Source organism: Perca flavescens, chromosome 16 (assembly GCF_004354835.1).
Source record: "Perca flavescens isolate YP-PL-M2 chromosome 16, PFLA_1.0, whole genome shotgun sequence".
Classification (NCBI taxonomy): Eukaryota; Metazoa; Chordata; class Actinopteri; order Perciformes; family Percidae; genus Perca; species Perca flavescens.
The window spans coordinates 7,080,876-7,097,080 of record NC_041346.1 but is presented as its reverse complement, the minus strand read 5'-3'; the positions used below and the strand labels follow the sequence as shown (position 1 = coordinate 7,097,080).

At 38.1% G+C, this 16,205-nt stretch overlaps 1 protein-coding gene across 1 annotated transcript; it reads left to right on the top strand.

Annotated features, from left to right (window-relative positions):
* The first annotated feature begins 769 nt into the window (after nucleotides 1–769).
* On the top strand, nucleotides 770–15,079 carry parm1 (prostate androgen-regulated mucin-like protein 1). The gene is made up of 4 exons (XM_028602018.1): nucleotides 770–879; nucleotides 6,062–6,715; nucleotides 12,078–12,156; nucleotides 13,899–15,079. Exons 1-4 carry the CDS (start codon nucleotides 846–848, stop codon nucleotides 13,978–13,980), a joined length of 849 nt encoding a protein of 282 aa, XP_028457819.1. The 5' UTR covers nucleotides 770–845; the 3' UTR covers nucleotides 13,981–15,079.
* The last annotated feature ends 1,126 nt before the right edge of the window (nucleotides 15,080–16,205 follow it).

Here is a 16,205-nt window from a genome sequence, read left to right as displayed (position 1 = left end):
TCACAGTGATTATTTGAGCTAAATGCCAGCAATGTTAACATGCTGATAGTATTTGGCGCATATGTTTATCATCTTAGTTTAGCATGTTAGCACTGGTGAAATAGCACAAGTACAGCTGAGGTTGATGGGAGTTACTGGTGGGGGAAAAAATATCGATACTGCATAATATCGCGATATTGTTCGTGGAAATACGATACAGATGCCAAGTATCGATCTTTTATTATATGAACGGCACATCAGAATTGAACTTTTTTTTTTACCTGAATAATAAAATCAATTGCTTTTCAGATCACTAGATGGTGCAATTGTTTGTTTTTTTAGATGAACAAAAAGATAAATGTATCTTTTTAGATTAAACAAAGTTTTCTTTTGGGGACATCATTTTGGAGATAATACTTAAAAAAAACAACAGGGATGTTTTGGAAATATTACAGTTGGGAGGGAGTACAATAAAGCAATCTCTCACTAGTAGTATAGCACATTATAAGCACATACAGGAATATTAGTGATACCATATTGTATACTATCACAAACAATAGGCTCACTGGTACTTTAAGTTACATCACAGCATTTACATCAAGCTCTTCTAAAAATATAGAACCAGTCTAGGTTGTTACCTATGATTCAACTTCCTGTAGTCTACAGCTTATTAAAACAGCGTGATACCATGGTCAGGCCGCCCCGTGAGCTTTTAAAAGTGACTCTGTCATCATGTAGCCTCGCCCCCAGGCTCTTATAATCAGTCACTTCCGTAGCCACACACACTACAGCTGTCCCCAGGGAGCACAGAGCACAGAGCTGCAGCCACACAAGGGTCGGGAGGTATACACAGTCAACAGAACCCAATGATGAGGGTCAGCCTGCAAACTCTGATAACATGTAAGTGGACTCTGACAGCAATGCATGCTATTTGATGTGGTGAAAAGTCTAAATTGTCTCTTTGTATTTTTATGTGGAAGATTTGTCAATGTCTTGAGCAAGTCAGAATATGGGGAGCAGTGGTGGAAGAAGTACTCAGATCCTAATACCACACTGTAAAAATACTCTGTTAAAAATAAAGGTCCTGCATTGAAAAGTTTAAGTAAGTAACAGTATGTAAGTATCATGAGGACAATGTACTTAAAGTAGTAAAAGTATGCAGAAAAAAACATTATAAAACTAGAAACGATCAAAACAGTTCTGTCAATCAGGCTTGTCCACAATTCAGAATTTAATTGAGAATAACTCGTAAATTCCAATTCAATTCTTGAATTTATGTCAAAAACAGGATCCAGAATTACAATTCAAATTTGAACTAAAGGAAGCTGAATTGCAATTCAATAAAAATTCTAAGAAATTCATATACATAATTTAAGTGAAGTGTTTACCAAAGATTTACAGTATATGTCAAATATGATTGCATAACATATTATATAAATGATATTAGTTTGAACTACTTATACAGATTACATTAACAGGAAATGTTGCAGCAATGAATGTTAAAAGCTCTAGTCACAGAACAAATGATTAAGTTTGATTAAATTGTAATTGTGTAATTTTGTGGAACATGATGGAACATGACTCCATTTCCCAGAATGCTTTACTTTAACCAAGTATTTAAAATGGTTGCCAAACAATTTGAGGTGGACATTTATTTGAAAGCTTCTTTTCTACACAATTTGATGGTCAACACTGGACTTTTTAAATTTCAGAAGTCCCTTACAACTTCAGATTACAAACATTTATAGATTTTACACCTGTAATAACAGCAGCATGGAAAATAATAGCAGGCCTAAAAGGTCATCTGTACTAGTTCATTTTGAAGAACCAATTCCAACAAGAACACTTGGACCACAAAGCCATATGCAAGCACTGCAATGCTCCATCAAGGCTACTTCACATTTCAAAGTCTTTTATTTTGAAAACCATCTCTTGATGGTATTATACTACTGATATTTGATCTCATCAGTGCTGGGGTCACTACTCAAGAATGTGTAATACACATTATTCACTTAAAAAAAACAATGCATTACCTTATCACGGTGCAGACTCAATGAGAAAACATTTGAGGAGCTATTGAGAATTAGATGAGTGAGCAACAGTGTTGCTCAGTGAGTTTTGCATTGGAATAAATGCCTTTACAAAGACTTTGTGTTATTTGATTACTTTGAAATGAAAAGAACATTGGAACAAAACTAATTAAACAACATTGAGGTGGTAATTTATTTCAAATATTTGATCATTATCTATATTTTGGAACAAAATGTATGCAGGGTTGAGGAGTGACTACGTGTAATGAAATTATGTTTTTAAATTAAAAAATTTTATAGTATTTAGTTGTATTACTGAGGTAAAATGTGTAATTCAATTAGTTACTAATCAAATTGAAAGGAAATTGCTTTGCATTGATAAAGTAATCCAAACCACATTTATAATGGGTAAATTATAGCAGTAAGCAGTTACATTTCCAAAGTAACCTTCCTAATACTGAATGGATGTGAGATTCAACACATTCTTTCTGTTGTGTGACTGTGTGGAATTTCCACTTCCTGTCATTCAAATTCAAATTCCTGTGGGCCGGAGTCAATTTAATTCAAATTCATGAATTGAATGGAGGCCAATTCTGAAATTCTGAATTTTGCACAAGCCTGCTGTCAATAAACTAAGTGTTTAATGGTCTAATCATTTCAGCTGTACATGTAGGCCCTTATATTGTTGGATAGTTAAATTTATAATAAAACATCGTATTTCGTATATGTTTTGTGTGCAAAAATCCTAATCTGTAAAGTAACTAGTTACTAAACCTATTCAGATCACTGTCAATATAATTCACTAAATTGAAGAAAAGTTTGGCTGAGCGAGGTGGAGGGAATGCAGATGTTGGAAGTTGACAAGCCACCTTGAGTACCTTATGAATTCTGATTAATATTCAGGCTCCATTGTAAAAAAAATTGTACCTCTTACTATATGGTGTAGCTCTAAACTCTTGGAATTGTTGAAAATGTCTCCAAATTCCATGTTAGTTGCTGGTTGGGTGAGACAGTTTCCTGTTTACAACCTAAGTGCTGTAACATTTCAGGTTACAGCATCCTTTAAGAAGAAGTCTTTTTTTTCACTGGTTGTGAATTACCAGTGTCACAGGATAATTTTCAAGAGAAAAATGTTAAAATCTCATGGGGGTTAACATTACACAACCGAATGCTTCTTTGTTGTGTAACGTTTGGTGCTAAGCTCCAAAATGTCCTCTTTTTCTTTAAACAAGTGAAAAAGTACATTGGATTTTTCCACCCTTACTAACTGTTTGATCATTAAACAGATTGGTGTAGATGGCACACTAAAAAACACTGTGCTGTTTCGAAACCTGTACACAGGATAATGTATAATCACTTCAATTTATTTCCGACTTTCCGTCACAGGACAATGAAAAAAACACCACTTTATTAATAATTTCCAGTAGAATTGTTTTGTGTCCTTCTCTCTGATCTCTCTAAATGACTAGTTAATATACCAGTGACTAACCAGAGTACCAGAAGACTGGAAAACCTTAAATTAGTTAATCTGATCTCTTTGTACTTTCTGACTTCCCACCTTGTCCGTTGCAACCAGCCTCAAGCCCATTGGAATCTATTCAAGACCTATTAAATACATCTCTACAGCTTAGAAATATATAATTAGATTGTTTTTTTAAAGGCTCAGTAATAACCTACAACAGCTGGTCACTGTAGTTTTGTACATACAGTACTCAAACGGGGAAATAGTGCATTTGTTGGGAACTATTTTCAGTAGTGGATTAATACACATGTAGTGTTCTAGTGAGTATTAATGGCAGCATGTTTTTTTGTCTTTTCATAGGATTTATTTACAATAAAAAAAAATTGAAATAAAAAAAATGATGGTATGTTTGGTTTTATGCCATGTACTGTATACATGATTATACTAGGGCTGTCAATCGATTAAAAAAAATTAACTAATTAATTGCACAATTTGCTGTAATTAATCGCGATTAATCGCTTTTTTAAATTGAGACTGAAGCTTATAATAATGGATATTTAAATGCTAAATCATTTAACTTTGCAAATATGAAGAAAAAACAAACAAGGAAAGGTTCTGCTAAGTTCAGAATGTTTAATATCTTTCAGAACAACAGCAGCAACAATTTGGCTTAGTCCTGCTGAAGGCTGCTGAAACCGCTAGAAACCGTCTGACTTGAGAGCAGATTTTTGTCACCGTCCTCGGCTGCTGTCGCCTGCTCTCGTCTACTTTACAGGCGAGGCGCAGTTCATCTCCAACGAGCCGAGAGTTCAGTCGGCGGCAGGGCAGTCAGGACTCACCCGGAAATGGCGAGCACAGTGAGGTGACGTGACTAGTCTCTCAAAATCTGACAAAAATCTTCTAAATTGACCTTTGTTGAGCTGAAATGAAGACAGATTCAGCAACTGCACGGCCTATTTCTCTCTTAAAATGTTTTCAGTACAATATGAGATCGTATTCTGAACGGCCGCCATGACAGTCTGGCTCTCAATATCCGGAGAAAACAAACCCATGTGACGCGTTCGTCCAATCAGCTGCCAGTTTTCATTACTTTGGCACCAATACAGAGTAGCCCCGCCTGGTGTTATGGAGACGTATTACGTTTCTCAGCCGCCACATGAAGTAAACAAACACAGCTGCGTTAATTTCGTTAATTTTTTTTAACGAGTTAAATATTAAAAAATTAACGCAAAAATTAACGCGTTAATTTTGACAGCCCTAGATTATACTGTATGTATACTACATGTTCAAAAGTATGTGGAAACCGGAACATTCAACACAGTCTCACTCCCAGCGCGTCAAAATCCGACACTAGGTCAGGTGCCTTTGGCGTTAGTTACTGACGCAAAAAGTCTCCTTTAAGTAAGCAAGTAAGTAAAGTTGATTTATATAGTACTTTTCACAGATGCAAATCACAATGTGAAAAAGAAATAAATAAAAGATAACAATACAGAGGAAAACATAGGTACATAATATCAGACAGTCATAAAAACCCAAGCCTGTTTGAATAGCAAAGTCTTCAACTTCTTTTTAAAAGAACTCAGACACAGGGGGCTTTCAACTAATTCCAGTCTAATCCCATCTGCTGCAATATTTGACACTCTGGGTACCCCTTTGGCATTATTTTTTGTTGTGCATGGGACCCTTTGCGTCACTTTTTGATGCTCTGGGTCGAGACTGATTTGGCATAATCTTTCAACGTGCAGGGTAAAACCACTTAGTCAGGGTAAGGGAAAGATTGTGGGTGGGGTTTAAAATTTCAAGACCAATCGTCAGTATTTGACGAGTTGGGAGTGAGAATGTGTTCGAACATTAAACGTATATGTAATTGCTTAAGATTTTATTCCAAAAACAATAGGCATTAATATTAATAACAGCCTCTGCTCCTTTGGAAAGGCTGCAGGTTTTACATCCCGACAACCGGTTGCTATCCTAGCCTGGTTTGTTCTTGCCTTGAAGCTAGCTAGCTTTACATCCGCCCACCTGTTTTATTGATTTATTTCTCCACCTTGCCATCCGTGGTCTCAGGAAGGAACTTGTCTTGGTGGAACATTTGCACCCCGCTAAAGAAAACGTCACGTAAAATAAAAAATTAAGTGACCTGTTCACACAATACAGTAACATGAGCTATTTAAATTAGCTGGATACATGGTTAAACGTAATTTGCTCTTACCAGTGGATCACTGTCTGTACTTCGTCGATAGCAATCCCCACCAGTCAGTCCTAGTTAGATTATAAATGCCGTAAGCTTATTCCTTGTAAATCTATACAATCATTCCCCGAAAGAACCAAGCAGCCGTAATGCACGACCCAAATTTTTTCTTCATTGCCATTTTTAGCATGTAGCTGGCTAGCTAAGTTTGTTGTTCACCGATGTGAACGGAGTTTGAGAATAGCAGCGGAAGGTGAGGGTCAATTACACTGGAAGTGTACTTCGGTTGGTCCGGACTATGGGGACCATAAACAAAAAGAATCACTGTTGTATGCTCCAATATGTGTTGTAACACATTGCTGCAGGAATGTGCTTTAAGGATACATCTTTGAATTGCAGGTCTACTCTGGTGCAGTGCACTGACGACGACTACGACAACAACAAACGTCACCTCCCAGGCTACAGCTGTGAAATCAACTACTCGACCTGCCATGTCAACTAGTCTTGTCACCAATGCAACTCACTCTACCAAAAATACAGTTTCCGTGACAACTGCTTCAGCCACTTATATAAATTCCAGCAGTGCAGCTCCGTCCATCAACCATACAACTGCAGTGACAACTGCTTATGTTCCCACTGTACATTCCACCAACGCGACTCTGCCCACCAATACAAGTACAGTGGCAACTACTTATGTCACCAATATAAATTCCAGCAGTGCAGCTCCGTCCATCAACCATACAACTGCAGTGACAACTGCTTATGTTCCCACTGTACATTCCACCAACGCGACTCTGCCCACCAATACAAGTACAGTGGCAACTACTTATGTCACCATAATAAATTCCACCAGTGCAGCTCCGTCTATCAACAATACAGCTGCCACCCCAACTTCAGCCACCACTGTGAAAAACATCACTTCGTCATCTTCCTCATTCGCATCATCCCCATCTATAACAACGGGCACCAAGACCTCTAGCCCCAGCGTCACCAGCCCCGGCACCACTAACACCACACTACAGGAAGGACACGAGTCCAAGGCTCTGAGCTCAGGTACCCAGCCAAACAAAGTTCATCAATGTATATCCTCATTCAATCTTTATTTTACACTCTAGTTCAGAGATCTTCAACAGGGGGTCCGGGATACATCCACAGATACAGTTAAGCTTAAGGATTCACTGTGCCACATTTTAACATTAAAACATGATGTATATATGAATACGTCAACAATTATTGTAGTAGGTTAGTATTGTATGCACCATAAAAGGGTATATCTAAAAGGCTCTAGGCCACCCACACGTTATTTGAGACAGAGTTTAATATGCAACTCAATTTTAATATTAGGGATGGACCGAACCCAGATCTCTTCTGCCGAATCCGAATACTGAATCCTATCTCCATCCTCAGTCCATTAACACAGTAAAGACAGTCATGAAGTAGACAACGTCCACAGCAGTGTATCTTTTTTTCAGCTGAGGGGTCACATAACCAAACTGCGACAATTTCACAACATTAAAGACTTGTTTAAAACCACGGCCGTCGTTCTGTGGTTTAGATATCAGCACATATAACGCTCATTCGGGTCGCATTAGAGGGTCGGAACAAATTAACCTGCTTGTCGTATGGTCGGAATAAAAGGAATAGAAATAAAAGAAGAATTGCTTCGACCCTACATGGTCCAGGAGTTTTTTATAGGCCACATACATGGTGGTGCTATAACTGCAGCAAAGAGAAGCTTTCTAAACTATGAATCAATATGAATATTCGGACAAAAGTTGCAATAGGGTAAGGGGTTAGGGCGATCACACCTCTCCGATTTAAGAGGTCATATGCACACATGCATTGTCCATGATTCAAATTATTAGTTCCACCTTCTCTTTGACCTCCTTTGTCGCACTGTGTCGATCAGTGGTTAATATCCGAACTCTTTACTCTCACACTTCCTTGTTTACTTTGCAGCAGAGTCTTTACTAGTTGAATGAGTGAAAGCAAACGGCAGCTGTGTGAAGAGAAAAGGCTGTCTGCCAGTTCTCTCATTCTATCATTCACAACACTGTTTAACCACTGACTACTCTGGTAAGAAATTGCTCAAGAAAAAGTAAAAATGACCATCGGACATACCAAGTAAAAGTATACAAATAAAAATAAACCACTCAAAAGTACAAGTTACTTTGTGTTTTTAAATTATATTTTTTAGTGTGTGAAAGCTAGAAGTCCTTTTATGCAAGTCCAAGTCAAGTTTTTGGGGCACAACTCTAAGCCATTTTATTTGGTCTCTAGTTAGGTTTCTTTTTGCATTTGTTACATCCGCTGTGAATCAGATTACACAAATCCACTGTGCAACATAGTTTTTTTTATAGGGATTGCACTTGAACATCTAATATTTTTATCTACATGGTATCAATAATACCACATTGAAATACCATACTTCCTTGTTGCTTTGCCTACTACTATCTATCTGTTGTTACCTTGATAAGGACATGTAGCCAAACAAACCAATTTGTATATGATTTGCCTTCTCCACTAGCACAGGTACCCAATACAATATGATCAGTCGAAAAGCATTTACCTACATAATCTTTAAAACATATGTACAACAACCAAATATATATTTGCCTGATTTTCTCAATTATTGCAATTGTGGTGGTGAAGATAAAAGTAGATTAAGGGCCCAGAAAAAGTAAAAGTACAGTTTTAAAAAAGGAATGTGAAATGTGAAAACCGTTACTGGTCCCAAAAAAGGAATACTTTTTTTACGTATTTGCCTTACTTGTAACTTGTTACTACCCACCCCTGGTTTTATCATAATAACTTAATCTTTGCAAAGACATGTTACGCAAGTCTTACAGTTCTATCTATCCATTTACTACTTCTTAGTGAATGTATTTGCCCTGTTTAAGTGCCATGCACTAAAGCCCCAACACCTTCACGTTTTAGGTGTTGTCCTGTTACTGAGTTTTAACGGTGTTCCTTGTGTGCTAAAAATAACTTTCTTCTCGTCATCAGTAACCATTGAATTTGATAATGCAGCCGACTCTGAACTTCTCTAGCGTCTCTCCAGGGCGGCCGTTTTATGAACTTGACTGTTGAATTTAGTTTTTTTATCTCCACCTAGCAGAAACCTTTATCTTACACTCCACCCACCTAATGCCAAATGAGTTCAAAGATCAGCCAGCTTTGTTCCATGACAATTTGAAGATTGATAATCTACAGTAAACAGACAAAATGACATTTTGTCAGAGCATTCAACAGAGTCCCCAAATCTTTCAAATGCCCTCCCAGACCCCTATTGAGCCTCAACAGTTAATCGTTATAGTCTAGATGGAAACAGGGTTATAATAAAGCATTTTGGACATTATTTCAGCTTGGTACCCAATTTAATCTTAAAATAAACACTTGAATGATAAAGAAATAACCTTAAAAAAAAGAAGATAATAAATAGAAATAGGGTCGATATGTTGTCAAATGTCAAAAATAACCATTCCATTAAATTCCTGGGGTCAGAATTGTATGGCAAAATGTGTTCATTTGTCTCTGTATGTTGTTTACTTCTAATGTTATGCCACTTTTTATATCATTTTTTTATTTTTCGGGTTCCGGTCGGCTGCAGCAAAGAGTTAAAAATGAAGCCTTTGGGACATTATTTCAGCTTGGTACCTGGCAGATTCTGAAAATAAACACTTTAAGGATTTTTAAAAAATCAGGTGGCCTAAAAAAAAAGCCAGGGGGTGCGTGTGGACCCCTGTTTCCATCTAATCTATTACTTGGTGGTTTTTTCCAGCCAAGGCTCAACCTTTGACTTTAGAGGGAGATGTTGGGAACAGACAGTGTTTATTGCTTGAATTCTGATTCCAGATAAGGGGAGTGAATTTGTGTGAAAGTGATCTAAACATTAACGCTAAAATCTAACATGTACAAATAAACCGTCAGCCATGTACTTGGTCCAGTTTCCTACAAGGAGATTACTAATTAATACATAAGCTCAAAGGTCAGCATGATCTGTTGGAAAAGGAATCTTAAGGCCATGGTACATTGTGGGCAAAGTGGCCATCACGTTTGACTGGATACATAGTTAGAGATTAAACTCAGCCACATAAAGTATCACACAGGCCAGCCACAAACTGTATGGGTCGGACCAAGGCGTGTTTAGATGGTGACAACACTTAAAACCTCAAAACTCCTGCAAAGTCACACCTCATTTGTTTGTGTTTCGCTAGTGTCACGGCTCTATGGATAGCAACGGCTAATGGTCAGTCCATAAGTCCACCATTCAGACTTATTAGATGGATTGCCATGAATTGCCTGACGCGCCAGATGGTTTGTTAACACAGATCCATCTGAGAGGCCGTCATAGGAAACCTTTTGGGAAAGGGCATGCACTGTTAAAATATACCTGGCAGCTGATTGGATGAACCATCCGTCTATCACGTCCTCCTTTGTCAAACAGTCACAGCCGTAAACCACGGCCGTAGCTGCCAGTAGGTTCGGTTCACTGCTGTCCCGACACAAATGCATTACTTGAACCCTGGCAAGATAGATTTTGTGTGATATGTGATCCCTTGATATCGCAAGAATCTAGCTGCCATGCAAGGTCATGAAATTGCTAGATATTCGTGGTTCATAAAAAACCATTAGGACTGGATGCTTTCAACTCACGTAGATATCTAGAAAAATTTGAAGGCTGGGTGCTGGATCAGAAAAGTGAATAGACATACATGTAAATAAAGCTACTAGGACAGCACTCCAATTTGAAAGTTTATTGCCACGCAACGGACGTTTCGGGCAGCACCCATCCTCCACGTGTGCACAGGCAATTACAGAATTGGTGAAGAGCTCCTGGCTGCTACGGGCATGGTTTACGGCTGCGACTGTTCATTCAAAACAACAATGGCGGACGTGATAGACGGATGGTTCATCCAATCACCTGCCACGTATATTTTGAACGTGCCTGCCCTTGGCCAAATAGTTTCCAATGACAGCCTCTCAGATTATTCTGTGTAAAAGGGTAACTTTTTTTTTTTTTTTTTTTAAACCTGGACCTTATTTCCCTATGTTTCTGTGTCTAAGTGACTGATGGGAACAACAATTGGTCCCATATTGAGTAAGATCGCTGCAGTCGGCAGCGGCGAAACAAGCTACAATGTAAGTTAATAGGGCAATTGTGGAGCTTGTATTTATGCTCACACGTGCACATGCTGAGGAAGGGTGCTGCCGGAAACGTCCGTTGTGTGGCAAAAAAAACCGTCAGATTGGAGTGCTGTCCTAGTCAGTCCTTCCAGAAAAATGCAGATTTTTTTTGTGATTGTTGCTGGCTGGATGAAAAAGAGAAAAAAAAGTGATTTCCCCAACACCCTGCTTTTCGATGATGTTCACGTCGCGTAATTACGTCACTTCATAACGTTTCCATGGCAATGGCGGAAAATGGCTGCTCTTGTGTGAAGTAAACGCAACATTTTTCAACTTTCTGTTAAGATTTATGTGACTTTTTTGCAACGAAAATGAAATCATGCAAGCCCCCGCATTTATGCGGACTTTGGCTGATTATGCATTGAATTATGGGATCGCATAATCGCGTTTTTCTGGAGGGACTGCCTAGTGTGGCCGTTATTCAGATAGTCATGGTTCCCAGACGATCAATCCTAATGACTTTGGCGATGCCCTGACTTCTCATCTAGCGTGACCATGAAGTTGATAGATGTGGTTCGGAGTGGAATGTCTAGAAAATGTGATGCATTGGTCTACATTCACGTTGCAGTTTGATACTGGTGTGGCCGTGACATGTAGCTAAAGCGCAAGTTAGTTTTACTGTTGTTTGTCTTTCAACACCAGTACTCTGGCAGCCTGCCAACCTCTGTTAATCAAACACAGAAAGGGACACGCCCCTCCAGACGACATTTCTGATACCTTTTTTATTTTTTTTAACAAGAAAAACAAATAGCAATACTTTTAGACTGCAAAGACGATCACAGAGAGGGTGTGATTCCAGTTGGAAGTAAAAGGCACTTTTGGGGCCGAACTCTAGCTCTACGGTCGATTAAAGGCCAGGAAAAAAAATATATAGAAAAATAGGCAGCTTTGACGGAGCTGTGCAGAGTAACAAAAGTAATGTACTACTTTTACTGATGAGCAATTAGTAAAGTAACGTAATTACTCTTTCAGTGAGTAATGTGTAATGAATAAGTAATTTATAGTTAAGTTGCGCAGCTTGATAAGCAAGCTGAAGTTTAAGTTATGAAGTGTTGTGTAAAAGGTGGAAAGGGAAAAATTTAGGAAGACATGTAGCATGGAACTGCTTTTAAAAACTTTGAATGGATCTTTACTTTATTGCGGGAATAAAACTTTTTTGTTTAAAAAAAATAAAAATAAAGGATATGTCAGACTTATTGTCTCTCTCTTTCTCCCCCTCTCTCCCCAGGAAGTATTGCAGTCATTCTCTGCGCGTTCATCGTAATCGTCCTCCTAGTGTTTGTCGGGCTGTACTACTACAGGATCCGGTGAGTCCAAAAACTCAAAGAAATCTCCTGCAAAGCACTCACACGCTACTGTTAATGTACTCAAACTCAAGTCATTACATTGTGTGGGAAAGGTAGATTATATTCATAATGTAAAACAGCAATTCCAAACGTGTCCCTGCTCTTAGCCTCGCAGAGGACAGTCAGTGACCTATTGGCCCAATCCTTTAAAGGTCCCATGGCATGACAATTTCACTGTAAGAGGTTTTTTAACATTAATATGAGTTCCCCCAGCCTGTCTATGGTCCCCCAGTGGCTAGAAATGGTGATAGGTGTAAACCAAGCCCTGGGTATGAAAGCTCAGATGGGCCGATCAGGAATCTTCTCCTTCTGACGTCATAAGGGGAAAGGTTACCTCCCCTTTCTCTGCTTTGCCCGCCCAGAGAATTTGGCCCACCCATGAGAGAGAGAGAGAGACATCATGGCTTTCAAATGAGCAAAGTGGCTGTTGGTCAAGGCCACACCCCCACCCTCCACCTTGCCCCCCTCTCCTCCTCAATAGCTACAGACAAAGAAATGGCACATACTGAGGAAAGCTCATTGTGGGACTGGCTCTAGTGGCTGTAATTCTGCACCAAGTCTGAATTTTGGGAAAGAGACTTCAGATACAGTATTAGGGGACCACTAAGGTCTATATAAAAGAGACTTCAGATACAGTATTAGGGGACCACTAAGGTCTATATAAAAGAGACTTCAGATACAGTATTAGGGGACCACTAAGGCCTATATAAAAGAGACTTCAGATACAGTATTATGGGACCACTAAGGTCTATATAAAAGAGACTTCAGATACAGTATTAGGGGACCACTAAGGTCTATATAAAAGATACTTCAGATACAGTATTAGGGACCACTAAGGCCTATATAAAAGAGACTTCAGATACAGTATTATGGGACCACTAAGGTCTATATAAAAGAGACTTCAGATAAAGTATTAGGGGACCACTAAGGTCTATATAAAAGAGACTTCAGATACAGTATTAGGGGACCACTAAGGTCTATATAAAAGAGACTTCAGATACAGTATTAGGGGACCACTAAGGTCTATATAAAAGAGACTTCAGATACAGTATTAGGGGACCACTAAGGTCTATATAAAAGATACTTCAGATACAGTATTAGGGGACCACTAAGGTCTATATAAAAGATACTTCAGATACAGTATTAGGGGACCACTAAGGCCTATATAAAAGATACTTCAGATACAGTATTAGGGGACCACTTCTTTATATAAAAGCATCCAAAGAGCACCATATCATGGGATCTTTAAAAACAGAGTTCACCCAAATCACATAACCAAAAGGTTGTTTTTCTGTCTCTGAGATTTCTGCCTCCACAATGAACATGAAAGGAATTTGATTAGCTAAGCTCATAGCATTACATTTAAAAGAATCAAAAGCAGCATGTTTTTTCCACAAACCGAACTCGCTGTGAACAGCTTTCATGGGGACTATCCTTATCAAAGTAGAACACTGAAAACGGTTCACAGACCAAATTTAATTCAACCAATGGGATCATTTCAACCTTTAAAATGTTTATAGAACCAAAAGAGCAGTTATTTAGGTATCTTTATTTCCCATTATCCATTGCAAGACTACTGTCATCTAATCTGTCCGCCTGTATTAGTGAATATACCGGAATGATTCCCTGTCACATTTCTTTCCTTTTTCTCCACTCAACTTTTTTTTCTCACTCTTATTTTCTCTACTTCCTCTCCATTCCAGACACCGATCCTACGGCCCTCTTCTGGACAACACTGAACGCACCAGTTTTGGAAACTTCGGCAACCCAATGTATGACCCTTAAATCTTAACTTTACACCTCCGGCTCAGGAAGGGACCCCCCAAAACCAAAGTTTTTTGGGGTGGGGGGAGGTCCTCCAATCAGAGTTCTAAACATAGTGTGTTAATAGTTTGTGCGTTTCAGTCAATGCTGGATTATGGTGATATTTTATACATGCAATGCAAATCAATCTTCTCTGAAAATGCTGGACTCAGTATACCATGCACTAAGAAGAATAAGATTTGTAACTAATTCTTAGTTTAGCCTTTAAAGCTAGTTCATCCTGTTATAAATTGCAGAATCATCTTATATTAGACAACCTACCAAGAATGACACAATTTAAAATTAGAATAAAGGACTATTTGAGTACTAAATGCACATGTGCTATTACTGAGCACTGCTGGTGATTATGTTGAGATGATGTTAAATTGCCAACTGTCCTTTTCTGTTTTATATTGTCGGTTTGTCACTGTATATTTTAATATGGAACTATTATACTGCTCTCTTGGCCAGGACTCCCTTGAAAATGAGATTCTCAATGGGATTATTTCCTGGTAAAATAAAAGGTTAATAAAACAATAAATAATAAAATAATGACTTCAGGGCGGTCACATTTTATGACTGTGACTTGCGGCCTGATTGCATGATTGCAAAATGCAAAACAAATGTGACGTTTCTATTGAACTTTGTCAAGAAGCCTCATTTTTTTTTTTTTTTTTTTTTTTAATAGTTAACATGGAAGGACACAGAGTTGCAGTTTTTACTCCGGTAGCTTTTTAAACAGCTCTGGCTGCATAGATACAGCACGGAATTATAGTACCAAAAGTGAAAGGTTAAATCACAGTGAAAACAAGCGTGTTCATCAGGGTTATCATGTATCTCACAGGATATTTGTAAAAAAGAAAAAAGCTGTGGATTAAAAAAAAAAAAAAAAAAAGTAAAGTAAAAAAAAAAACTTTTTGTAAAATGGATGGTGTATTGAAAGGCAGTATTTAGGATTGGTAATGGATGAGGAAGATCTGACAAGTGACAATGTTTCACTGTCTGAGAGCTGCAATGGAAAAAAAATAAAGTGTGTGATAAATGAAGTAAAAAAAAAAAAATTAAATAAGGCTTGAATTTAGACAAGAACATACAGTTCAAATAATCCGCAGAAGACATGTTTCTTGTTTAATGATGGATTGTTCTGTCAGGCACCTATACTGAGATACTTTTTTCCAAGGCAGTAATCATAATATATAATATGTATATTATTGTATTATATAAATATTGTAACATCATAATATAATATATATGCTCAAAATCCCCCTCCCAATATATTGATAGGCTAATACATATTGCTATTCTAGAACAGGCAACTATGCAGATTTGGTTCCCGCCCCCAGGTTCACTTCGTGCTTTCGGCCTTGCTTTCTTCGGATTTAAATTGTGAAATGATAAGATTTCAGTCCCAACAGAAGATAAATGTTAAATATCAACCTGAATGCAGCCAGCTACACAAATCTCAAAGCTTAGACAGCGCTCATCTACAAATGTCCTGCTTTTGAATGTACTTTATGATTCTGTAGCTTATAGGGGGGAGGTGAAGCAAGTTTGTATTGAGAGCCATTTGTATTGAGAGGAAAATAGCAATGGAAAATGGAGATTCTGAGAAAGTGCCGAAAAGGAGGGCGACGACACTTAACGACACTTTTATCGAGTTTGGAAGTAAGATTGAGGAGAATAGAAATACATTTACAAAAAAAAAAAAACAAGACCGTGTGTGATGCAGAATCCTGAAAAGAATATGAGCAATATGAGCAATTTTGAGCAAAACGGTAAAAGCTAATGCTGGCTTTCATGTCCTTGCAAGCATTTCAGAATTTCTCCTATAATCTGGAGAGTAGAAACGGTTTTATGCAACACAAAAGGGGCATCGTTAGCGTCAGCAGCTATGACAACCCAGACCGGAGACTAATTTGAGGAAATTATCTGGGGTTTCATTCATTCATTTTCAAATGAAGTATTTTAAAGGGTTTTTTTAATATTTGTATTTATTTTTAAATAAACTAAATGGTGCAGAGGCAGAGAGGGAGATTGGCCCCTGGTATTCATCCTTCAGAAGTGTCCTTGAGCAATTCAAGACTGAATCCCCTTCCTGCTCCATGTGCCGCTGACCTTTGACCTCTCTGTAGAAGAACCAAATAGTACAGCAATCATTTTAGAATGGAGGACGGGAGATAATTGAAGTCACATTACATGTGGCCTTA